The sequence below is a fragment of the Eurytemora carolleeae genome, unplaced genomic scaffold, assembly GCF_000591075.1.
Source record: "Eurytemora carolleeae unplaced genomic scaffold, Eaff_2.0 scaffold57, whole genome shotgun sequence".
In the NCBI taxonomy this organism is placed as follows: Eukaryota; Metazoa; Arthropoda; class Copepoda; order Calanoida; family Temoridae; genus Eurytemora; species Eurytemora carolleeae.
Window position 1 is genome coordinate 134,196 of NW_019396351.1, and position 25,574 is coordinate 159,769.

The 25,574-nt window shown below is 31.7% G+C and overlaps 1 protein-coding gene and 1 long non-coding RNA gene across 2 annotated transcripts; both read right to left on the bottom strand.

The window, feature by feature from the left end:
- Positions 1-2: 2 nt before the first annotated feature.
- Positions 3-18,525, bottom strand: LOC111701517 (putative uncharacterized protein DDB_G0268364). Its single transcript, XM_023472825.1, has 15 exons — positions 18,384-18,525; positions 15,718-15,791; positions 15,314-15,412; positions 14,380-14,446; positions 13,987-14,052; positions 10,715-10,810; positions 10,127-10,161; positions 9,028-9,108; positions 7,839-7,967; positions 7,320-7,377; positions 4,326-4,397; positions 2,724-2,837; positions 916-1,014; positions 157-198; positions 3-14 (listed from the first exon to the last, which is right to left on the bottom strand). The coding sequence occupies exons 1-15, from the start codon at positions 18,438-18,440 to the stop codon at positions 3-5; spliced, it is 1,101 nt and encodes a 366-aa protein (XP_023328593.1). The 5' UTR covers positions 18,441-18,525.
- A 4,480-nt stretch (positions 18,526-23,005) lies between these two features.
- LOC111701528 (uncharacterized) lies at positions 23,006-25,034 on the bottom strand. The gene is made up of 2 exons (XR_002765216.1): positions 24,858-25,034; positions 23,006-23,285 (listed from the first exon to the last, which is right to left on the bottom strand). It is a non-coding gene; the product is annotated as an uncharacterized LOC111701528 (long non-coding RNA).
- Positions 25,035-25,574: the final 540 nt, after the last annotated feature.

Consider the following 25,574-nt stretch of genomic DNA (forward strand, 5'->3'; position numbering starts at 1 on the left):
AATCAAATCATTATCTGTCATAAATTTGATATTTATATAAAATAGAATAAAGAATATGCAAAGGAACATTCTTGTTTTTACTTTTTTTGCAAGTGATATTATTTTAGCATCATATACAAATTATTTCTCAGTAAATAAAAAAACTAAAAAATTTACCTGTATATCAATATCCTCTCCTGTAATCTCCTTCGCTTTTTTCTAAACAAAGAAAATAAATAAACATAGTTAATGCTCCTTCTGCACTCATTATATAGCCTTAAAATGTCTAAGTTATTTAGAGGATTTAAAAAAAAAACATTTCTTTGATGAATGGATAGGATCAAATACGCGGTCGAAATGTCGGAAAAAAATCTAAAATACTTTAACATTTTTTTTATGAATTTAGCCAAGGATTTAAAATCATAAAAAGTTTGAATTTCCTTGAACAATGGATATGAAACATGTGAGACATGCACATAATAATATGATTAATTTTTCAACACATTAACGTACACTATAAATTAAGAACTCAAACGTATACTTTTTTATTTATTTTAAACCTCCGTTTACATTAACGTACACTATAAATTAAGAACTCAAACGTATACTTTTTTATTTATTTTAAACCTCCGTTACAACCAGCTAGCTTGCCATTTAAATTAGAGTTATATAACATTTTTCAAAGATGTGCTGGCACTGAACAATTTGGCTCTGGAAAACAATAAATTATAAATCCATAATTTTGTATTTGAAACATGTTCATTTTCATTTGTGGTTTCTCTGCAAAAGGTTCTTGCTGAAAATGGAGAAATTATCAGAACTAAACACTTTTCAGGCCAGAAAACGACATTATAATTTTCACATTACAGAAGGGATTAAAGTTGAAATGTAGGATTACTTGAACAAGAACAATCCCTTTAAATACAAGATATTTACCTTTATTAGTCGAACCCTTTCCTGCCTCAAGGACATAGAGCTGTCCTTGACCTTCTTGTTGATGTCTTCCAGATCCTTGGCTATAGTGGTCGTTACAACCTAGACATTTGGAATATAGTGGTCGTTTCAACCTAGACATTTAATATAGTGGTCTTCACAACCTAGACATTTGGAATATAGTGGTCGTTACAACCTAGACATTTGGAATATAGTGGTCGTTACAACCTAGACATTTGGAATATAGTGGTCGTTTCAGCCTAGACATTTGGAATATAGTGGTCGTTTCAACCTAGACATTTGGAATATAGTGGTCGTTACAACCTAGACATTTGGAATATAGTGGTCGTTACAACCTGGACATTTAGAATATAGTGGTTGTTACAACCTAGACATTTGTAATATAGTGGTCGTTTCAACCTAGACATGTGGAATATAGTAGTCGCTACAACCTAGACATTTGGAATATAGTGGTCGATGCAATCAAGACATTTGGAATATAGTAGTCGTTACAATCTAGACATTTGGAATATAGTGGTCGTTTCAACCTAGACATGAGGAATATAGTAATCGTTACAACCTAGACATTTGGAATTAAGTGGTCGTTGCAATCAAGACATTTGGAATATAGTAGTCGTTACAATCTAGACATTTGGAATATTGTGGTCGTTACAATCTAGACATTTGGAATATAGTGGTCGTAACAACCTAGACATTTGGAATATAGTGGTCGTTAAAACCTAGACATTTGGAATATAGTGGTCGTTGCAACCTGGAAATTTGGAATATAGTGGTCGTTACAACCTAGACATTTAGAATATAGGGGTCGTTACAACCTAGACATTTGGAATATAGTGGTTGTTACAACCTAGACATTTGGAATATAGTAGTCGTTACAACCTAGACATTTTGAATTTTGTGGTCGATGCAATCAAGACATTTGGAATATAGTAGTCGTTACAATCTAGACATTTGGAATATAGTGGTCGTTACAACCTAGACATTTAGAATTTAGTGGTCGTTTCAACCTAGACATTTGGAATAAAGTAGTCGTTACAACCTAGACTTTTGGAATTTTGTGGTCGTTGCAATCAAGACTTTTGGAATATAGTAGTCGTTACAATCTAGACATTTGTAATATTGTGGTCGCTTCAACCTAGACATTTGGAATATAGTGATCGTTTCAATCTAGACATTTGGAATATAGTAGTCGTTTCAACCTAGACATTTGGAATATAGTAGTAGTTACAACCTAGACATTTGGAATATTGTAGTCGTTACAATCTGGACATTTAGAATATAGTGGTCGTTACAATCTAGACATTTGGAATATATTGGTCGTTTCAACCTAGACATTTAAGATTCTTTGAATATTAAAAGCTGTATGAATACCATGGCTCTAATGTACAATATCCATTTGAGTTTTTGCTTTAAAAAAATGTCTTTTTCAACCTTTGATATTTAAAATTTAGACTATTTGATCTAACATAATTTATAGTTTGAAATATGAAAGGTCATACGATATTAAGTTGCAAAAATATAGAGATTTAAAATTAGGATTTAGGCAAAAACTAAATTCCTTAGGATATCGGCTCAATCATTGGGTTCGGAAAAAAGGAAAAAAGCGACTTAAAAAATTAGGTCAAAGGCTAGATCAGAATTAAATTTGATACGGATCGCTACCAAGCTTGTTTTTTTTCTTGATATAAACCGTTTTTCTCTTAGATATGTTCACTCCGGATATTCAGAGATCAGGTAGGCCATCTGTTCTTTTTTAGTTTTCGTAAACGCTCCCTTTAATAAGTTCCCACCTGGTTTATCCACTGCAGAAGAGCTCCACAACGTTTAGCTGTTGTTGAATAGCAGTCCAGAGCATGTTTATGTCGCTCAGGGGTTTGCATATCTGTGAATATATAGGCAGTTGCCTATATAAATATATAGAGGTATGAGTAAAGAAAACTACAAGGTGTCCCACGGGCCACGAAACATGACAGTTAGTGAATAGTATAAAATGTTTCCTTCCGTTAAATATTAAATGCATTAGTCATTTTATAGTTAAATTGATTTCAACACAAAATATATTTGAGTAAAAGGTTTTTAACGAAATAAACTGCAAAAAGTCTTTAATATCTAATACAGTATATGGAAGAAGATATTTAAAACTATTCACCCACATTCATGCTTTGTGGTACACTAATATGATATATGATTAAAATGCTCAAATTCATCATGCACAAGCCCTAAAGTTTTTTATGATACGAGTAAAAAAAAATTTATTTTTTTAAAACCTTTCAAGTTTCAATCCCTTACAGTTTTTTACTTTATTGTAGATCAATAAGTGAGAAAACCAAATATCTTTACGTCTTGAAACACTGAATTCAGATTTCAGAAATGTTAAAATCTTAAAATGAATGTTGTTCCTAAGGAATTGAGTCTTGGTCACAAACTCAAATGTTCCAATCTCGATATCTTTGCAGCCTGATGATGTAAATCTTTGATATTTCAAACTTATATTATTTGATCAAACACATTTCATAGTTTGAAATATCTAAGGTCTGCTACATTTGGTTTTAAAGATACAGTAAATAGAGAATCTGAGTTTGTGGCAAAGATTCAATTCCTTTGCTACTACTCTTTAGTTTTTTTTTTTTTCGATGAAGTAGTTTAACCTGAGATAAGATTAATAATCTATGAAAATCACAAGGAATAAATTCGAATGGTTTGTGAGCTAATTCTATGGAATGACTGAAGAAGCTTGCTTAATTAAGTTTAAAAAACGGTAAGCGTAATTCCACGTGACCCGCAATGCAAAGATGACAATTCCGACGGTATCCTTGAAATGATCAATACTGGGGAAGATATTACCGTTTTTTTTCTTGATTGCTTGCAGCAGAAATGAGAAAGTAACTTTTTCAGAGAAACAACAATATTAAATCATCAGTCTTGAACATTTGTGACATTGATATCTAATTCATAATAGATCAGACAAAGATTTTAAAGAATCGGACAGTACCATCTTTACATGGAGGGTCACTTGAAATTACACTTACAGTCCCTTTAATAGCTCTTTTGAACTGGGAAAATTGTTTTTGACAGCATACCATTACTGTAATTATTCATACTTGATGATATAAACTTAATTGTGATGTTGCACGTTAAAATAAATGATATAATTGTTTACAACTATTTTACAGGGAAGTTAAGGGAATTTTACTTTACCAAGGGAAGTTTAAGTATATTTTTTTATTTCCCAAAAAAGTAGTTGTTTACAATTTTATCGTCATTTCAGATGCAAAGGCGAGAATTTTTTCACTAAAACTTTGCAGAGCGGGTCGTTTACTTAATTTTCCCAATTTGATCAAAAGGCGGTAAAGTTTATTAATAGATTATATAATTGTTATTATCTTAAATACCTTATTAAGAGTAGCAACCTCTGAAGGAGCACAGTAAGGGAATGCTACATTACTCAGGTATCTCTGTGCGCCCTACACATGTTATAACAATTTGAAGTGCTCCTCAAAATAAACTGGACCCAGAAATAAGTCAATTTTTTTGTGATTCTTGGGTTGAAGCATTGATCTTCATCTTATACAGACTAAGTAAAGGAATAATCTTAATTGAAGGATCACGCATTTATCCTCAAATTTAATAGTGCTCATATCGGATATCGAGCTCAAGCGGGTAAGATTAATGATACTTATACACAAAAGTTCCCATTTCAGCTAGGGTACTTTTAAAACCAAAGATATGGATTTGTTCTTATTTAGATTATTAATGTCAACGATTTGTGATGAGTAATTCATGATCTTTACATAGATCATTGTTTCTGTTAACTAGGAGGGGGGGGGGGGACTCCATACCTCTTATTGGGTTTTCTCTTTTACTTAAAACCAGCTTGAAATCTAAAATTGCCCATAACGTTTTTAAAGGGAGTGTTCGCGAAAAATGAAAGGGGGTATATGCTTAATGCGATAAAAAAGCGCTTTTGATCGCTACTAATCTTACTTCTATCTGTTACGTCTATAAGGAGAAAATTGTTAGAAACGACTAATTTTGTATTTTTCATGATCTGAGAGTTACTTTTGAAAACATTTATTCCTGTTTCGAGGATTTTTGATAATGAAGACGACATTTTCATACTTTCCAGGAATGTTCGAAAATCCAACGCCAACGAAAATTATTTTTTTTTTAAATCAAAAGTACTATGAAATATTAACTATATACGAATGCGTCGAAAAATAATCGATGACTACTGTTTGTAATATCTGAATGATTTGTTTGGAATTCAATTGATTTGTTTACGATCCGAGTTGAATGTTGCATCTTTCCGAATTTGTATGGACGCTGCGTTCTTCGGTGTGAGTCGTTTTTAACAATTTTCTCCTTATAAACAGAACAGATAGAAGTAAGATTAGTAGCGATCAAAAGCGCTTTTTTATCGCATTAAGCCTATANATGTTCTTGAAAATTAATATGTATTGCGTGCTAATATTATTCAATTTAAAAAAAACATACCCTACATACATAAACGTACTTATAAACCCTTCTCAGCGTGCCTCAAATATTAAAGTTAGGCGTCTATAATTTCAAAACAATCGTAACCCACTCAATATTTTTATTTGAGTTTAGGGAAATTTTCATTAACTTTAAAATATTTTAAAACAGTATTAAACATTATATATTAATGATTTAATTATTCATGACATTAATACAACTTTGGTTGAAATAGAGCGAGTAATTTATATTTACATTAGAAACATATATTTGTTTGATATTACAATGATACTTTGTCTAAATTGTTTTGATGTTTTCATATTTTTCCAGCTTTTTTTTCGTGAAATTATCGTTAAAGTAGAAGGAGATGATAAATTTGGCGTACCGTCCCGGGTTGTCTTACATAATTGTACTGTACAGCTTTCGCTAGCTGGTTAAAAGTTGGCCCGGTACTTGAAATGAACCGGACCTTTTAGGGAAAGACCTGAGTGATGATTGTAGAGATTTTGTTTATTCTAAATTGACTAAAATTTTCGCAATTCTCTATGGATGTTCTCGTTTACCGTAATCTTGCTTAGCATCTTTCATCAGTATACAAATGTTTTATCTTTGTATTCGACCCATGATTAAATCTTGACATCGAAGTGACATTTACAGAGATAAGCTCATCTTCAAAGTCACATTCTTTTAGAGTAACCCTGTACCATAATAAAGAAATGTAAAATAATATGTCGGCCATGTTTTTTTACCCAATATATTGAATCCATATTCCAATTACATGTGACCTTGATGCAAGCTAACATTATTTAAGTAATTAATCCTTTGTTTTTATAGTTTCGTTCAACCTGACAGAATACAGGGTGTTTAAAAAAAACAATATACTATATATCACCAAACATTTTCATGTTGATTTTATGAAAATACCTACCAGGGACTAGGGCTAGTCAATGTTCCGTTAACGAACAGCAAGTTTTTTAAATTCAACGGCAAAGTCAATCAACAAACGGCAAAAACCGTTGATTTTGAAATCGTTAACGAACGAAAATAGCCGTTCTTAAAAATAAAATTAATGGTTTTTAAGAAAACCTAATGGATGTGTTTAAAAATTCGGCAATTTTCGTTAATCTTTTCTTTTTAAATTACATGAAACTCACAGAAAATTAAAAAAATTAATTTTGTGTGTTTTAAGGGTTTTTTACGTGTTTTGATGTTTTCATTTTTTCCAGCTTTTTTTTCGTGAAAATATCAATAAAGGCTTGTTAACGGCTAGCACCGATAACGATTTCTAAAATATCTTCCTTTAACACCGGTAATTGAGATTATTTACGAACATAAACATTGAGAAAGAAACATATATTTGTTTGATATTACAATGATACTTTGTCTAAATTGTTTTGATGTTTTCATATTTTTCCAGCTTTTTTTTCGTGAAATTATCGTTAAAGGCTCGTTAACGGCTAGCACCGTTAACGATTTCTAAAATATCTTCCGTTAACGCCGGTAATTGAGATTATTTACGAACATAAACATTGAGAAAGAACGAAAATACTGTTAAATTACGGAACGTTCAGTTCTTAGCTAAAGAACGAACGGCTTAAAGTTTTAAAACGATTATCACTAACCGTTAACATTTAACAAACGACTTGAAAAGAGTCTAAATGTGCCCAGCCCCAAAGGAAACTAGATTCATTAAATTCACTAAATCTGGTCCGAAGCCATACTGTCGCTGCGCACTGGACAATAAATGTATTTAAAGACGACAGATATAAAAATGCGGGAAGTGTTCATGACGAAAAAATCACTTTTAACTAATATATTAAGACCCGACCCATTTTCTCAATAATTATGATCTTCCACAAAATATAAATATCTAAACAATCCCCTTGAAGAGTATTATTAGAGGTGGATCCTACCGTAATATTTTGACCGGCAGCAACCAGGTTATTCCTCGCTATGCTTGCAATCCCATATCTAGTTGAAATTGAACTTTAAAGGGAGTGACTTCATAGTGCATAGACATGGTAGTTGAGTTGATAGTGCAGTATTATTTTTTTAGGATTAATTTGAGACCAATGAATTGTTTCGCAAGAGCTAGAAATTGATCTTTAAAATCCTCTTTGGCGCCCGCCAGCCCGCCTGCCCGCCAGCCCTACAATGTTCGCCCTGGCTAAACAATTTTACACCGTAAAAACGTTTTATAGTTCTTAAATAAATTCTAAAAAATGACACTAGAAAAATGCATTCACAGCTCACTGTCCAAAAAACAAAATAATCAAATCATTAAAAGAATATTTATTACTGAAAACTCAATAACTGTTCTCACAAATTAACGCAAAAAAATGTATTCTTGAGATTAAAGGGAAAAGCTGTTATAATAAGAATGATTATTTAAATGAAAAATGAAAAAAAAGTTTAATAATTTGACAAATTACCTCTCCTCTAATTTATCAGGCTCTATATCTGGGAGATAAGTCCACTGCTTTACTGCCTCCTGTAGCTGCTTGTAAGCATAATCAACCATTAACTGCGCTTGCTGCCACTTGAAGTTCGCTTCAACAATTCTAAAGTATTTAAAAACTTTCACTTTTGAGAATACTTGCTTACCCCTTTATATACATATTGTACAGTTAAAGGAATTGACTCTTTGCAACAAACTCAGTACGTTTTTCTAATCCCTATACCTTCGGATTCCAACGTCGTAAACCTTTGAAATTTCAAACTATGACTTTTGTTAGATCAAAAAATATAAGTTTGAAATATCAAAGGTTTACGACATTGGGCTCCAAAGATATTGGGATTAGAAAATCAGAGTTTGTGGCAAAGAGTCAATCCCTTTACAAGTAAATTGAAGCTATGGAGACAGGAAAGGAAGTGGTAGTGTTTACCGTTGGGGACCGAGCGCTGCAGCTAAGACAGGAAAGGAAGTGGTGGTGTTTACCGTGGGAAACCGAGCGCTGCAGCTAAGACAGGAAAGGAAGTGGTGGTGTTTACCGTGGGAAACCGAGCGCTGCAGCTAAGACAGGAAAGGAAGTGGTGGTGTTTACCGTGGGAAACCGAGCGCTGCAGCTAAGACAGGAAAGGAAGTGGTGGGGTTTACCGTGGGAAACCGAGCGCTGCAGCTAAGACAGGAAAGGAAGTGGTGGGGTTTACCGTGGGAAACCGAGCGCTGCAGCTAAGACAGGATAGGAAGTGGTGGTGTTTACCGTGGGAATCCGAGCGTTGCAGCTAAGACAGAATAGGACCAGCACTGCAGCTATGACAGGATAGGAAGTGGTATTGTTTACCCTGGGATGACCGAGCACTGCAGATAAGGCTAGGCTAGGGAGTGGTAGCATATACCTTGGGGACCGAGCACTGCAGATAAGGCTAGGCTAGGGAGCGGTAGCATAAACCTTTGGGACCGAGCACTGCAGATAAGGCTAGGCTAGGGAGTGGTAGCATATACCTTGGGGACCGAGCACTGCAGATAAGGCTAGGCTAGGGAGTGGTGGAATTTACCGGGGGCCGGTAGGGGGGCACTTAAGGTAAGCAGGCTAGGAAGCGGTACCATATCCTTTGGGGACCGAGCACGGCTAGGGAGTGGTAGCATATACCCACAGCGGTGGAGGAGCTGGAGGCTACCTGTTTCTCATTTCCTCGTTCTGATCAAGTTGATGTTCAAACTGATTTTCTGCCTGAGAACCATAGTCCCCACCAAATATTCTAAAATTATTTTTATTTTGATAAGTTCTTCTTTTATCATGTTTGCCCCGTGTAGTGATTAAGAGTATGTATTAACAAAGTATTTTTAGAAATTATTAATTAAAATTGTTGACGTATAAACGTACATATATGGGATCCGTTATATCAAGAATGTTTTTAATGAATGATAAATAGAAAATATCAAGTTATAAACTATATACATTGCCCTGTATATTATACAACTAACATATGGTTTGAAAATATCAAGATATATACTATATACATTGCCCTGTATATTATACAACTAACATATGGTTTGAAAATAAACGTCACTTTTCTAAACTGTCAACTATCAATCTTATTTTGAATTTTAAACAGAATTCAATTGAAGATTTTTTTCCGCAGAACCAATTTGTTTTGAACCAATTTTGCAAACATAGCATATGTTAACATGCTATGTTTGCAAAAGAATCGAAGAAAGCAAAGACGATTTTACAAAGAAAAGACTCAAAAGATTAAAAAAGTAAAAGATATAATCAAACATTAAAGATGTCAAAAATCGGCGCGAATTAAAAAGATGCTTAAAAATGCCCTATAAAAATGCCCTTAAAAATGCCTATATCTTTTTTCACAACCCATGAAGCCTAATTTTTACTTCTAAAAGTTGTTAGTTCATCGTCGAAAAATACTAATAATCCACCACCAGTTATATTTATGAAATACTTTCCTTTTTTTCCCTTTTTTTATTTTTTAAAATTGGGGGGAAATATTCACAGCACCTCCATTTTTGAAGGTTTTTAAATATTTTCTCCTGGAAAACTTTATTTTGTATGTTTTTGTTATATTTCATATAGAAATAATTACTTCCTTAAAACTTCTTTTATAAGATAGAGTTTTAAACAATATGTCTCTTGTGTTGATTTAAAGAATTTAAGTTTCTATAAAAATGATAATAGAGAAAAAGATAGTCGAAATGATTCCAATATCATTAAAAAACATTCTGATAAAGAAATTATAATTTATAATAGTATATTTTTACCTTCCTAGTAGAGCGTCTTGTCTTGTATACAAACCCTAAAGAAAAAAGAATTCATCAAATGATAAAAATTCATGTTTCTTCGTTGTCCTGTTTCCTTCTCCTTTTTCATTGTCCTGTTTCCTTCTCATTTCTCATTGTCATGTTTCCTTTTCATTTTTTCATTGTCCTTTTTTTCTTTTATATTTCCTTGAACTGTTCTTGCTTTTTCCCTTTCATGTTTTACTTTCTCTGTTTTCTTGTCTTGTTTTCTTGTCAAGTTTTCGGGTCCTGTTTCTTTGTCCTGTTTTAGTGTTCTGTTTCTTGTCCTGTTTCTTGTCTAGTTTCTTGTCCTGTTTATGTCCTGTTTCTTGTCCTTTTTTGTCACTCCAGACCTGTTTTTCTTGTCCAATTTCCCCGTCATTTGTCCTGTTATGCTTCTTTGTTCTTTTTCGTGGTTCATTCCATCTTTACTTTGTCCTGATCTGTTTCCTTGTCCAGTCCTATGTTCTGATCTGTTTCCTTGTCCCGTTCCCCTGTCTTTTTTCCTGATCTGTTTCTATGTCCTGTCCCCCTGTCCTATGTCCTGATGTGTGTCCTTGTCCTATTTACCTGTAAATGTTTAGCCTGTTCTTCTAGTTCCTCTAGATCTGATATAAGAACACTGTGCTGTTCTTCTAAGCTTGCCAGTTCAGCTTTAGATATCTCCTGAACATTTGGTTTATTATTAGATATCTCCTGAATATTTGGTTTATTATTATATATCTCCTGAACATTTGGTTTATTATTATATATCTCCAGAACATTTGGTTTCTTCTTAGATATATCTCCTGAACATTTGGTTTATCTATGATATCTCCTGAACATTAGTTTATTATTAGATATCTCCTGAATATTTGGTTTATTATTAGATATCTCCTGAACATTTGTTTTATTATTAGATATTTCCTGAACATTGCTTTATAATTAGATATCTCCTGAACATTTGTTTATTATTATGATATCTCCTGAACATTTGTTTTATTATTAGATATTTCCTGAACATTGATTTATAATTAGATATCTCCTCAACATTTGGTTTAATATTATATATCTCCTGAACATTTGATTTATCATTATGATATCTCCTGAACATTGGTTTATTATTATGATATCTCCTGAATATTTGGTTTATTATTAGATATCTCCTGAACATTTGGTTTATTATTATATATCTTCTGAAAATTTGTTTTATTATTAGATATCTCCTGAACATTGGTTTATTATTAGATATCTCCTGAACATTGGTTTATTATTAGATATCTCCTGAACATTGGTTTATTATTAGATATCTCCTGAACATTGGTTTATTATTAGATATCTCCTGAACATTTGATTTATTATTAGATATCTCCTGAACTATGGTTTATAACTGAATATCATATCCCTTTTTCATCTAATAAATAGAAAAAGAGTAGAAGTTTGATGAAGTTTATAAAAATATCATGCACAAGCTTTTAATCTAAAGAGAACTAATTATTTTTTAAATGTTTTTTTTTATTTCTCAAAAAAACTATTCAAACTATTCACATGCACATTGTACAGTTTAATATTTTCCAAGGTCTAATCAAACTTAACTTTCTTCAAGGTCTTTCAAATAAAAGGTTTTACTTTTACCTTGATTTGTTTTTGGTTTCAAGGGACTTTAAGCGTATTTTCAAGTTACCCTCTATGCAAAGATGACAATGCCCGATTTACAACGGTACCCTTGTAACCTTAACCTTATCAAAAATGTTAAAAAGTGTTTAATTCTGATAATTTCTCCCTTTTCTTCTAACTGGTAAGAAATGCTCAAGTCACTTTTGCAGAAAAACCACAAATGAATATAAACAGTTTAAAGAAACAAAAAATGGATATCTATTTTATTCAGAAAATTTTTTTATTTGAAATTACAACTTCAGTCCTTTTAGGCAATATCTAATTAGGTTAGAATAGCCATTGTAATATTTAGATCATTTCTTCTGTAGAAAAAGAATTGAATTGTATTTATAAACTGTGTACAGCGCAATAAAATTACATTATTCAATACACTTCAAACAAAAGCTTAACAAATTGGACCATACACTGCATTGTGTAGTTATATTTTAAACTTTGTGTAAATATTTAACCAAAGAAAAGTATGAAAACGTCATTATTATTTTTTGTATATATAAGCATTAAGCAGTGAACAAGCAGTGCTTTATATACATTGTGAAATAGCTGATTTATGCGAACAATACACTTTATTTCCTCGTCTTTATTCCTTTTATAAGAATATTAGGCTGGGCGTACTTTCTGCAGTGATCGTATATTGGACAGCTGGAAAACAGTGTAAAAATGTATAATGTATATATATTCTTGTACTAAAGCACGATGACCCCAAGCTGATGTGAACAAAGCTAATCCAATTTTTAAAAAATTGATTAGTCGCCACAATCTCTGATTTCCTAGTCCCTTTATCTTTTCAAAATAGCCTTCTATTCTGATGTAAACCTATGATTTCTCAAATTTACCTATTTGATCTCACACAAGTCGTAGTTAAAAATTTCATTTCATGTTAGATTTTGCAGCGAGTAATCACTTCCTTTATAGTTAATTTTTCTACTGCTGCTGCATGCATTTCTGGCAAATTAAATCGTTAATTTGTTTATTTTTACTCCTTTAAAGGGACTTTTAGACGTACTTTTAAACCCATTTAAAGGGACTGTAGACGTACTTTTAAATCCATTTAAAGGAACTGTAGACGTACTTTTAAATCCATTTAAAGGAACTGCAGACGTACTTTTAAATCCATTTAAAGGAACTGTAGACGTACTTTTCAATTCATTTAAAGGAACTGCAGACGTACTTTTAAACCCATTTAAAGGGACTGTAGACCTACTTTTAAACCCATTTAAAGGAACTGTAGACGTGCTTTTAAACCCATTCAAAGGAACTGTAGACGTACTTTTAAACCCATTTGGACTGTAGACCTACTTTGAAACCCATTTAAAGGACCTTCCATTTATTAATGGGCATGTACGATTCAAAACAGTACCTAAACCTTTGTTTATATGAATGATATATTCTTCTGTTTCTAACTGAAAATTTATCATTTTCAATTGTGGTTTCTCTTTATAGTGACTTGCAGATTTATGCAGCAGAGATAATAGAGGAAATTGTGAATTTTTTCAAGGTATTAAAAAAAGGATTTTTTTCATTGTAACTTGCAGATAATGGTTTTAGGGTACTGTCGTAATCGAACATGCCATTATGGGTCAATCGAAATTTTGTATACAGTCCTCTTAAATTCCAGAACTTTTAATATCTGATGTCCTTTATTAGATTTGCATAAGTCTAAAATTAACCAAACAACTCACTTATCTTTCAAGTCCTCCAGCAAATGTTAATTTCTTTCAAAAGAAATTAATATTTTTATACTAAAATATTTTTTCAAAGATTCAAAATTAAATGCAATTTGTTAGCACATTTTTAACATACACACATTGCAGAAACTGTAGCAGATGAAGGTTGCCGTAAACTCTTGCAAAATATGTATGCTGATCACTTGCAAAACGGCCAAAGAGGGAGGCAAAACAGTGAAAATCATAATTCTCGATCAACTATGCAAATTTAAAACACTCTTGCAGGTTGCCACAGAGTTGCAAAAAGAACTTTTGCAGAACACAGTTTGCAGTTGCAGACCTTGTTATTGAAGGATGCTACGGCGTCCCGCTTCTCCTTATGCCTGTCTTCCCCCAGGGAGAGAAGTTTTTGCTTAACCTCCTCGTCATCCAGCTCCTCCCCCACACTACCCACCAGGTCCTCGTTCCCCTTCAAGATCCTCCTAGAGATAGACAAGGTTTAAACACACTGGACACATTTACCTCCTTATTCTTAGCGTCCAGGTACTCCTTCATCTCCTTAGCTTTCTTCTTATCCAGCTCCAGCCCTTGCTAGTTCAATCTTTAGGAAAAAAGTTCCCCAAAATATAATTTTCCTCCCCGTCCCTATTTACATTTTCCGAAACACAATTTTCCGAAAAATTTCATTGGTTATTTTATTTTTAGGGTAGCTGATCGATTTTTCAAATGGTTGATTGGCTGTTAAAAAATATAATATTGATAGTTTGAAAAATTTTCAAACTGAAATTTTTCCTGAAATATTGACTGAATATTTATTAAAATATTGCCAACTTTTATTGCTTTGCTGATTTATTGATTGATTAATTAATTGATTAATTAAATGATTTGACTAAAATATTGATTGATTGAACTAAACTGCTTCATGAATAGTTTCTTAGTCTCCGGTTCATCAAGATCATCAATATCTGCTTTCTCCTTTTTACTAAACAATCCTTCAACTTTAAACATTTGCAAATTATACTTTAATCAGTGATAACCAAAAAACTATGGATTAGGAAGACGACTTTTAGATTCAATATATGACTTAAAATAGGCCAATGAACATGTGACACCACAATTATGCGGTGTAAAAAAGCCCAATTGACCTAATAAGTGATTTAATGATTTACTAGAAAATAATATTTTCTTTGTAGCCACATCAGATACAATTTATTATTGATTTAATTGTCGTCTTCCTATTCTACTGTTTTCTGGTTATCACTGTAACTTAATTGATGAAGTTTAAATGTAACCATTAAGAGGCCGTCAACAGCGATTCGCTACGGTACCGTTTAAATATCTATTTGTTCTGCCTGAAGCTAGACAATCTGCTGGAAGCTTGGAATTCTTTGAAGTTTTGTAATTTAACTCTTGGGAAAAGTATTTAACACTTGTCTCACACTCTAACTTTCTATAGTTTCTAAACCTTCGAAACCTGATGGTGTAAACCTTCGAAACCTGATGGCGTAAACCTTTGATATTTCAACTTTGACAATTTGAAAGAGTATGCATAGTTTTGAAATATTTAAAGTCCACGAAATCAAGTTACAATTAGGTATAAGAATTAAAAATTTACAGCTTTAGGTAAGCGTTTAGAGGCCAAATTTAAAGAATTTAACATTTTTAGTTGCACTTGAAATTGTAATTTGTGTTTCAAGATTTGAGCCGGCGTTCCATTGGAACCGGTTTTGGCTGTTCAGTGACACGGTTTATATTCTCTAAATTCGGCCTTATGGTCCTTTTTTCTTAGTAAATATGATTTATGGGTAACCTTGGACGGAATATATTCTATCATAAAAAATATACATACGTTTGCTCCTGGTACATTTCATATTTTTTAGCTTGAAGTTTAATTCTCTCTTCTAGATGGAGTTTTTGATCTCGCTTCTGCATCAGAACCAAACCAGGACTAGGAAATTTTGAAACAATTAAGTAATACTCTATTAATCTATTAATTTATTAATTTATCGATCTAACAATTTTTTATTTACTTAATTTCTTTATTAATTACTTTACTTAACTTATTAATTTATTCATGGAGAGAGAATGGGAGGGGAGGCAGTAATCATGAGGCCCCCCCCCTCACATTGTTAATTTTTCGTGCTTTCCATTTTAATTATTGAAAAAAAAACTAAATTCTAGCTGATTTAAAAAAAGCTCAGACGACACGAATTCCGCCCCTGTTGTCAGTTTTCAATTTTCATAGAAACATACCTTGTTTGCTCCGCCTGAGCTATTTTTTGCTCTAAATCAATATATTCCTCTATGGTTTGTGCATCTACTGAGCCCTAAACAAATATATTCCTCTATGGTTTGTGCCTATACTGAGCTCTAAACCAATATATTCCTCTATAGTTTGTTCATCTACTGAGCTCTAAACAAATTTATTGCTCTATGGTGTGTTCTTCTACTGAGCAATAAATATAGTACTATATGATTTGTGTATCTTTAAACGCCTGAACAAAGTTAAAAACTATTTACTGATTTTTTCCTTTTTTTAACACACAAAAATGTTACCCCACACTTTCAGATGGAAATTGCTAATGGTGTGTTTTTAAACATTTAAGGTTTTACGATTTCAAGAGGATGCACTGTATAGTGTTTACTGAAATATTTATACTTGCAAAATTGTTAATGGTTAAATTGGTTAAATTGGTTAAACTGTTAAATTGGTTAAATTGGTTAAAGTGATTAAATTGTTTAAATTGGTTAAATTGGTTAAATTGGTTAAATTGGTTAAATTGGTTAAATTGTTTAAAGTGGTTAAAATTTCGCTTTGGTTATTATAACATTCCATTTTCAGTGCTGATAACTTCTGTGTGATGTATCCATAATCTGAAGCGTTTGATTTTGATATTCATTGTGGACAATTTAAAATGTGAAGATCCATGCTTCATTTTGTTATCCCTCAACTGCACGGAGTCTCGAAGATGAATTAAATTGAACCATAGATCTGCATGAGATCAGTATCGAGATTAACAATACAAAAGTTCTGACTTGAGTGTAATGGTTTGCACAATCTAACTTATTAGGAAGGAATACGATAAGAAATATGTTAAACAATGGATGTTCTTGTGTAGCAAAACAAGTCGAAAACCTTGAAATATGTTAAACAATTGAGGTTCTTGTGTAGCAGAACAAGTCTAAACCTTGAAATATATTAAACAATTGAGGTTCTCGTGTAGCAGAACAAGTCTAAAACCTTGAAATATGTTAAACAATGGAGGTCCTTGTGTAGCAGAACAAGTCTAAAACCTTGAAATATATTAAACAATGGAGGTCCTTGTGTAGCAGAACAAGTCTAAAACCTTGAAATATGTTAAACAATTGAGGTTCTCGTGTAGCAGAACAAGTCTAAAACCTTGAAATATATTAAACAATGGAGGTCCTTGTGTAGGAGAACAAGTCTAAAACCTTGAAATATATTAAACAATTGAGGTTCTCGTGTAGCAGAACAAGTCGAAAACCTTGAAATATATTAAACAATTGAGGTTCTCGTGTAGCAAAACAAGTCTAAACCTTGAAATATGTTAAACAATTGAGGTTCTCGTGTAGCAGAACAAGTCTAAAACCTTGAAATATATTAAACAATTGAGGTTCTCGTGTAGCAGAACAAGTCGAAAACCTTGAAATGTATTAAACAATTAAGGTTCTCGTGTAGCAGAACAAGTCTAAAACCTTGAAATATATTAAACAATTGAGGTTCTCGTGTAGCAGAACAAGTCTAAAACCTTGAAATATATTAAACAATGGAGGTCCTTGTGTAGCAGAACAAGTCTAAAACCTTGAAATATATTAATTAATTGAGGTTCTCGTGTAGCAAAACAAGTCTAAACCTTGAAATATGTTAAACAATTGAGGTTCTCGTGTAGCAGAACAAGTCTAAACCCTCGAAATAAAGGAAACAAAGGAAACTATGAATATCTCTACATTTCACCTAACCTACCAATTTTAGGGTAACAAACGTCCCCCGTCTAGTTTTCTTATATGACTCTATTTCCATTGTTTAATTGATTAATTTTACTTCGAAACTGACTGAACCTGACAAGCAAGTGTTTGTGACTACTCTAGAATGAGTCTAAGTGTCATGAAACATGAAGATATCCTCTAAAGATTAAAACACTGCATTATCGAATATTTTTATCTTCTGTCTAATGAAAAGGTATATTCTAGACTAAGAATTCATTGCTTCGATAAAAATTAAGAATGGTTGGCGGAAATGGGTTTAAATGATTTTGATAATAAAATAAAAACAATAGTAATGCTGAAAATAATGACCCTAATATTTCTTGTTATCAGTCAAAATCTTAAATGACAAAATATGCTAAAATCTAATCTGATTCTGCTAACACACAAGATTTTTTGTTTGTTAACAAAAAAAACAGTGTACTACAGTTTTTGGGAGAAAGGTCAGCATAGAAAAACTGCATTTGGTTATTTTCCTTACAGAATCTGCAGTACAATTTTGTAAACATGGCAATATGAGTATTTTGTAAACATGGCAATATGAGTAGAGTAGAGTAGAGGTATCAACACTACAATGGTCGACCAGATGACGTCTCCGACTGTGCGTACGAATTATCAATCTTTCAGATAAGATTTTAGCTTGAGATATCTCTCGGCCAAAAACTATATCGTCCACGAAAGTACGGGCTTTGTTCATACGTCGGTGAAAAAGAACGGCCTCCGGTATATTCATCTAATGCAATGGAGTATAACTAAGAAAATCAATTATTTTCAACGGAATTAAAAAAACAGAATGTCACATAAAAAAATTCTTGTGTTAATCGTCTAATGATTAATAAGTTCTTATATTATATTTTTTGAATAAATTATGCTGTGGAACATGCACCCGGTACTATTTTTATTTAATTTTTTACCAGTTCTTGCCCATTTGTATGGTTCGCCCATTCTTCTGAACTCTGATTACAGCCCATATTTTGGACTCTGTCAGTTTTCTTGGTCTGCTAATATTCAAATATAATCACATCCAGGCGGAAGTCTACATTTTCAAATATTCTGTATTCTAAAATATGCAAAAACAATAGTATCTCTGTTCCTTGCTTTATGCGGGAGGGGGGGGGGCGGGCATGCGGCCATGAGCCTAGCAATATCCTGCTCGAACCCAGGTATAGTTAGCAGAACCCTGCCCGAACCCCGCAGAATCTTTTTCGAACCCTGCAAAAGACTGTTAAAAAACTTTTATTGATAATTGACATTAAAAATTTATAATCTATTATCAATAATAGTTTTTTTTTTGCTGGAAAATATATAGATAGATTGATATAGATAGATATAATTATATAAATATATGGTCAAGGTTAAAGAAACCAGCGTTTACTATCAATCATAAAAATATATTTTTACCTGCAAATACACTACACTAGACACTTATAATACTATAGATATTCAACAATAGCAGATCAAACACTATTCACTTAATACTATAGATACTCAACAATAGCAGATCAAACACTAGACACCCAAACTATAGACACCAAACTATAGACAACAATCGAGACAACAAACAAACTCGAGGCAACGAACTCTAGACAACAAACTTGAGACAAGAAACAAACAAACTCTAGACAACAAACTCTAGACACAAAAAAATATACAACAAACAGTTGAGACCAAACAATAGTCACCAAGCAATACACAACAAACTTTAGAAAACAAACTCTAGACAATAAACTCTAGACAATAAACTCTAGACAACAAACTCTAGACATAAAACTATATACAACAAAATCTAGACATACAACTCTAGACAACAAACAATAGACACCAAATTCTAGGAACAAATACTAGACACCAAACAGTAAACACCAAACAATAAACTCCACACGTTTAGGACTGGGCATGTTTTAACTTTTTCAAGCTGTTTCATTAACGGTTAATTCCAACAGTGAAAAATACAATCTCAAGAAGCCGTTAGTTTGAGAAGGGTAAGAACGAAACTGGTTTTAAAAGTTACCAGTAGTAAACAATCTCAATTTTATTAAAAGCGTTAATGGAAATTTTTTAAGAGCTGATATAATCTCCAGCTGTTAACAATGCTAATATAAATTTAAGTATAAAGATAAACGAATATAAAGATAAGTGTGAAAGTCTTAGATAAAGATAGATTGCGCATAAGACGACATTTTTCATCTTAAAAGATGAAAAATAAATGTACAAAGATGTTTTAAAGATATTCCTATTGTATAGATTAACTAGGTCGGTTGTGAACATTGGCTGTTCTTATGTCATTGAGTACTTGTGGTGTACATGAGTTCTGTAGAGAGAAATTTAAGTTAGTTTAGTCCTTCTCATGTCCTTCTTCAGTTCTCGTCAGATATATTGCTCAGTGAAATATTGTTCAAATAGTTCCATTCCTATATTGTATAGATTAACTAGGTCGGTTGTAAACATTGGCTGTTCTTATGTCATTAGTACTTGTGGTGTACATGAGTTCTGTAGAGAGAAATTTAAGTTAGTTTAGTCCTTCTCATGTCCTTCTTCAGTTCTCGTCAGATATATTGCTTAGTGAAATATTGTTCAAATAGTTCCATTCCTGGAGTTATTTACACTCTATTATGAAATCCATTAAAACACCAAACCACCCCGCTTATCATTGAAGTACACTTTGACCCCTAGAAGTATGAGTTCGCGGACTGTACAATTCTTGGTGATTTTGTGTACATAAGCTATCTATGTTTATTTATTTATCTATGGTAAAAGTAAACCAACGTAAAGTTAAGTATATATAGATAAAAGATTAAGATTTAAGTATAAATAGATAAGCGAATATAAAGTTAAGTATTAAGATAAACGAATATAAAGTTAAGTATAAAGATAATCTAATAAAAGTATATTTAGATAAACGAATATAAAGTTAAGTATAAAGATAAAGGAAAATAAAGTTAAGTATAAAGATAAAGGAATATAAAGTTAAGTATATAGATAAAGGAATATAAAGTTAAGTATAAAGATAAAGGAATATAAAGTTAAGTAAATATAGATAAACGAATATAAAGATAAGTGTAAAAGTAAGCGAATATAAAGTTTAGTCTAAAGATAAACGAATTTAAAGTTAAGTTTAAAGATAAACGAATATTAAGTTAAGTATAACGATAAACCAATATAAAGTTAAGTATATAGATAAACGAATATCAAGTTAATAAAGATAAACGATTTACATTGTTAAGTATATATAGATAAACGAATATAAAGTTAAGTATAAAGATAAAGGAATATAAAGTTAAGTATAAAGATAAAGGAATATAAAGTCAAGTATATATAGATAAACGAATATAAAGTTAAGTATAAAGTCAAAGGAATATAAAGTTAAGTATAAAGATAAAGGAATATAAAGTTAAGTATATAGATAAACGAATATAAAGTTAAGTATAGAGTCAAAGGAATATAAAGTTAAGTATAAAGTCAAAGGAATATAAAGTTAAGTATATAGATAAACGAATATAAAGTTAAGTATAAAAATAAAGGAATATAAAGTTAAGTATAAAAATAAAGGAATATAAAGTTAAGTATATATAGATAAACCAATATAAAGTTAAGTATAAAGTCAAAGGAATATAAAGTATGGCGGTAAACGAGTCTGAATACAAACTACTCAATATTAGAGTCCACTGTTCCATAGTTCACATAGTAACCACGTAAACTTAAACCATTCAATATACTACCAAACTTCCCATCCACACACTTATATACGTACAACCCCCCCCTTTAACTATACTCTCCGTCTTTAATATTACCCCCCCCCCTGCATTCTTGATTAAATACTAGTTTTTATTTGATTTCAGCTGACTAGGTTGATACTTAATGGGCAAAGAAGAAACTGATTTAGATCACTGGGAAATGGCTTCAAACTTATGCAATAACCAGAAAATGGTCTTAAAATGATTCAGATTAAATTAAAATGCGTTAGATCTAATTCAGCTAATTAGAGACTAGTTTTGACTGATTCATCAGAGCAGAAACTGGTTTTAAATAAATAAAGAGAATTGATCAAACTATTGACATTTACAACTTTACGATTGTAAAGAACATGGAGATTTTTTAATTCAAAATTGTTCTACACATTTTTATATTCTAGTTGGGTCACCAGCGCTCAATAAATTAATAAAGATTACATTTGATGAAAATATTCATGAGAATACTAATTTTAACCTTTTTTTCTAGGATCGAACCAAGATCGGTGTAAAAGTCGTCGTCTTATGAACCATTATTTATTTTGAATTTGACGAAAATATCCCTTTTTATCATGTGCTAATTGAATTTACATAAAAATACCATGAGCTTAACAGGACGTACTTTAAAGCGAGTCTACATTTAAAGTGAGTCTAAATTTAAAGTCAACAGAGTGGTGTGTCAGATTCACAAGGGTTTCCATTAATTCATGAGATCATCAGTCACCATAAACTTTCGGTGCGTACTGTAGTAGAATCTAGTAAAGAGTGAGATATATCCATGCTTTTCTCTATAAAATTAATTATTCTCAAGTTTGGTTTTTCTAAGAATCGACTTGCGGCATGACATGGAAGAAATTGTTTGAAGCTAAAAAAACAACTATTTCTTCAATATTATTCATCAGATAAAGGTTTAAAAGGGTATCGGTGGGAAACTGTGCATGCCTCTCTTTTAATGGAAGTTTACGTGGATAATTCCTTTTCTGGCTGCAAAATAAGTACAGAATGGCAAAGTTATAGTGAAATTAACTCTATCCCGAGTTGAGGTAGTTTGATACATCATCACATGTCCCTAGTCCACCTATATGAAGCCAGCTTACAAAAAAGTTACACCTCTAACTTTACTGGTTAGGGTGCAAGGTAGGGTTTAATTCAGTTCAAAATGCAAATACAAAAAATGTTTTAAATAGCTTATTTTTACTTTAGACAAATATCAACATGTGGCCCATGTTATCGATTTTTCAATGTTTTTTCAAGTAAATTAATATTAAATTTGTAGCTTAATTAATAACAATTTATTTAGGGTTTTTTGATTTTACTTTTTTCAAACTGACCAGCCGATTAACCTTCCTCCATGCAAAAAATTGAAGTTGAGAAAGTAAATCAGTTTGAGCGTTCATAGTGTAAGCCGTTTTTTAAGTTGAAACGAAAAACACAGGGGTTGGGACACCCCCTCCCTATCTTGTTAGGGTTAAGAAGCAGAATACAATTTTTTTTTAATTTTCGAGCCTCTTTCTTTTTGTAAGTAAAAATATTTGTTGAAACCAACTAAACAAAAATAAATTAAAATTTTGTGTGGGACCTCATAATTACAAAAAATTGTCTCCGAAAAATGTTGATATTCGTAAATATGTTAAAAATCAATCCAAACTAAATTGTAAATCGGCAACATTTTTTCAATTCATCGAAGATAAAATGCTCTAAGATTAATCAACTATTAAAAGTTGAAATATAAGATGGGCGCGAAGCGTCTTGATTGACCAGTAAATTTCTATCCACTGAACGCTGCCGATCATATTTTGTCTTAAAGCTAAACATTACATTATTTATTGATTTATATGATTTTATTTTTTATTTTGATTAAAAAAATAATCTAATATTTTCCATTGTCAAGGAAACAGGGCTGATGGTTTAGTTTGGGTAAAGAGGACACCCTGAGTTCTCACAATCAGGAGGAGGGGTGTATGGAGGCCAGGTATATTTATACGGATCATTATCCTTGATTTTAGATAAAATATCAGGAGGGATCAAGGTCTTATAGTTCTCTGCATAGTAGTCCGACCCGACAACAGCAGTACTATCTTCGTTATCCTAAATAAACGATTATAAAAAAATAAAAAAATAAATGATTTAAAAACAATTTCTAATATAATATAATATATAAAATTTATTCGTATTTTTTTCCTTTATATGGATATCCACTCAAAAACTTATAATTTTTAATATTGACGTTCGCATTTCTTGCTTTAAAAACAATACAGAAATAAACAAAATTAAACACTTTTCATCCAGAAAAACTATTTTCACGTTCCTCTTTATTGATCAGATTAAAGTTTCAAGGTTGCCATTGGGAATCGAGCATGCCATTTTTAAATTGAGCTAGGGTACCTTAAAATTACAGTGACAGTAAAATCTATTTTTGTTTCTTAATTACATTACGAGTAACAAATGGTTATTCAATTATATTGTAAGACTATTGAAGTTTCTACGCAATTGTTTCAAATCTATGGAAGTGTAATTATTGACACCTTAGTTATCTTTTCTAACGGAATTTATTGTTTGAAATATCTAAGGTTTACGACATAGGGTTGAAAAGATATAGAGATCAGAAAATAAAAGTTTGTGGCAAAGACTAAATTCTTTTTATAATTATTTAGAGCACATGCTTCATATTAATTTTTGAGATCAGATTATCAATGAAAGCAATAACAATTACTCCTAATGAATGGTGGACCCGTTGAACTACATCAGGGAGTTCTTTATGATGTATTTTATACAAAGTTAATGTGGCCTAGCTGCATGTTGTATACATTGTTTTTAAATTCAATTTTGAAATCGTGGAAACATTGCAGTCTATATAATAAAGCTCTTTGCTCATATAGATATACATATTTGTATTTTTGTGTATATGTTAGCTATATGCAGGCCAAACAGCTGGACAGAATTGGCTGACTTTTTTTTTGAGTTAACCCGTGGGGTAACATAGGTTAAAAAATTCGATTTGTTTTCAAAAATCAATTTTTATTTTCAAAATTCGACCCCAAGCACTTGAGCTAGTTTTGTTTATAATATACTCTCTGATGCAGTCTATGGTGGGAACTATCATGAAATCCTCCATGATGTCTCCTTGAAGGTCGAGCAAGTGTCCGAATTTAATGAATTTGAGCCGCGTCTTAAATCCACCCAAAACCTGATTTCAATTGAGCGCCGGCTTAAATCTTGAAACATTGAATACAATTTTAAGTGGAACCTACCATGTTTGAGCCGTGTCTCAAATTTAAGCCGCGGCTTAAATTCTTTAAATTTGGTCTCAGTTCGAATTTAGGTTTTGAATTCCTGTTAAAAATTCGGGTGCATAATACGTACTAAAACTCTTGAATGAAACGTCTTTTTTTAATTCTACACAAAAAAAGTCAAATGGAGTTTTCTCAAAAAGGTTTGAGCAAAAAATATAAATCAAAATAGCGAATAAAATATTTTTACACAAACATATTTTTGCACTATAAAGGACGAATTTAAGCATCTAATTTTAGTAAAAATATCAACACTATCCGGCGATTAGGCTGTTTTTGTCTAATATCGGTTCCTATATTATTAAAAAACTAAAATTGATTATTTAAATTTTCCAATCAATATAGGGTTGAAATCACAATAAAAGCAAACCTTAGTTTCAATCAAGTACATCTTAGGTTTTGGTTCAGGTACTGCAAACACAGAACATGACAACAACAAACAAAAAACTGGTTTTATGTAAAACATGCTTTCTGGAGTAAACACCTTAGTTCAGTCTGAAATATCAAGTTTCACTAAGCTAAGCAGGACAATCTGTCACATAAAACCTTGTTAAAAATCGAAATATCTTTATTTTTATTATTATCACTTTATTTAAATAACTGTAAAGCTAATTCTATAAAATGTTTGAAATTAGATATAGAACTAATTAAGTATTTGTCATTTGATCCAGCTTTTAGATTTAATTCTATAAATAAAATAATGATTGAACTGGGCTTTCTCCTTTTTCAGCTTTGAACGAAAGGTCGCCATTTTTAAGCATTCCCAGATTTTTGAGAATCTGTTTCTATTACAAATAAATTCGGACAATTTTTCCGGGGACAATTTTCAACTTTGACCATCTATATAAACCTGCCCCGGAGTCATATGATTTGCCTAAACAAATTTTGAGCTTGATCAGTTCGGCCGTAATAAAACAAGACATTCGTATATATATATATATATGTTGGGTATAGCCGGCAAAACAGATGGACCGATTGGGTTGAAATTTTTTTGTGGACACTCAGGTGTGACCGGGGGTGTTATAGGCTATAAACAAATTTTTTCAAAATATTTTTTTCAATTTTTTTCACGGGCAACGCCGGACTC

What these genes read in the sequence shown, in the direction of transcription:
- LOC111701517 (XM_023472825.1), bottom strand. Translation starts at nt 18,440, where the DNA reads ATGGGCTGTAATCAGAGTTCAGAAGAATGGGCGAACCATACAAATGGG. An exon ending in TGGACGCTAAGAATAAGGAG is followed by an intron (nt 10,811 to 13,986) that starts GTAAATGTGTCC and finishes CCAAATGTTCAG; the next exon opens with GAGATATCTAAAGCTGAACT. An exon ending in CCTGATAAATTAGAGGAGAG is followed by an intron (nt 7,378 to 7,838) that starts GTAATTTGTCAA and finishes AATTTCAACTAG; the next exon opens with ATATGGGATTGCAAGCATAG.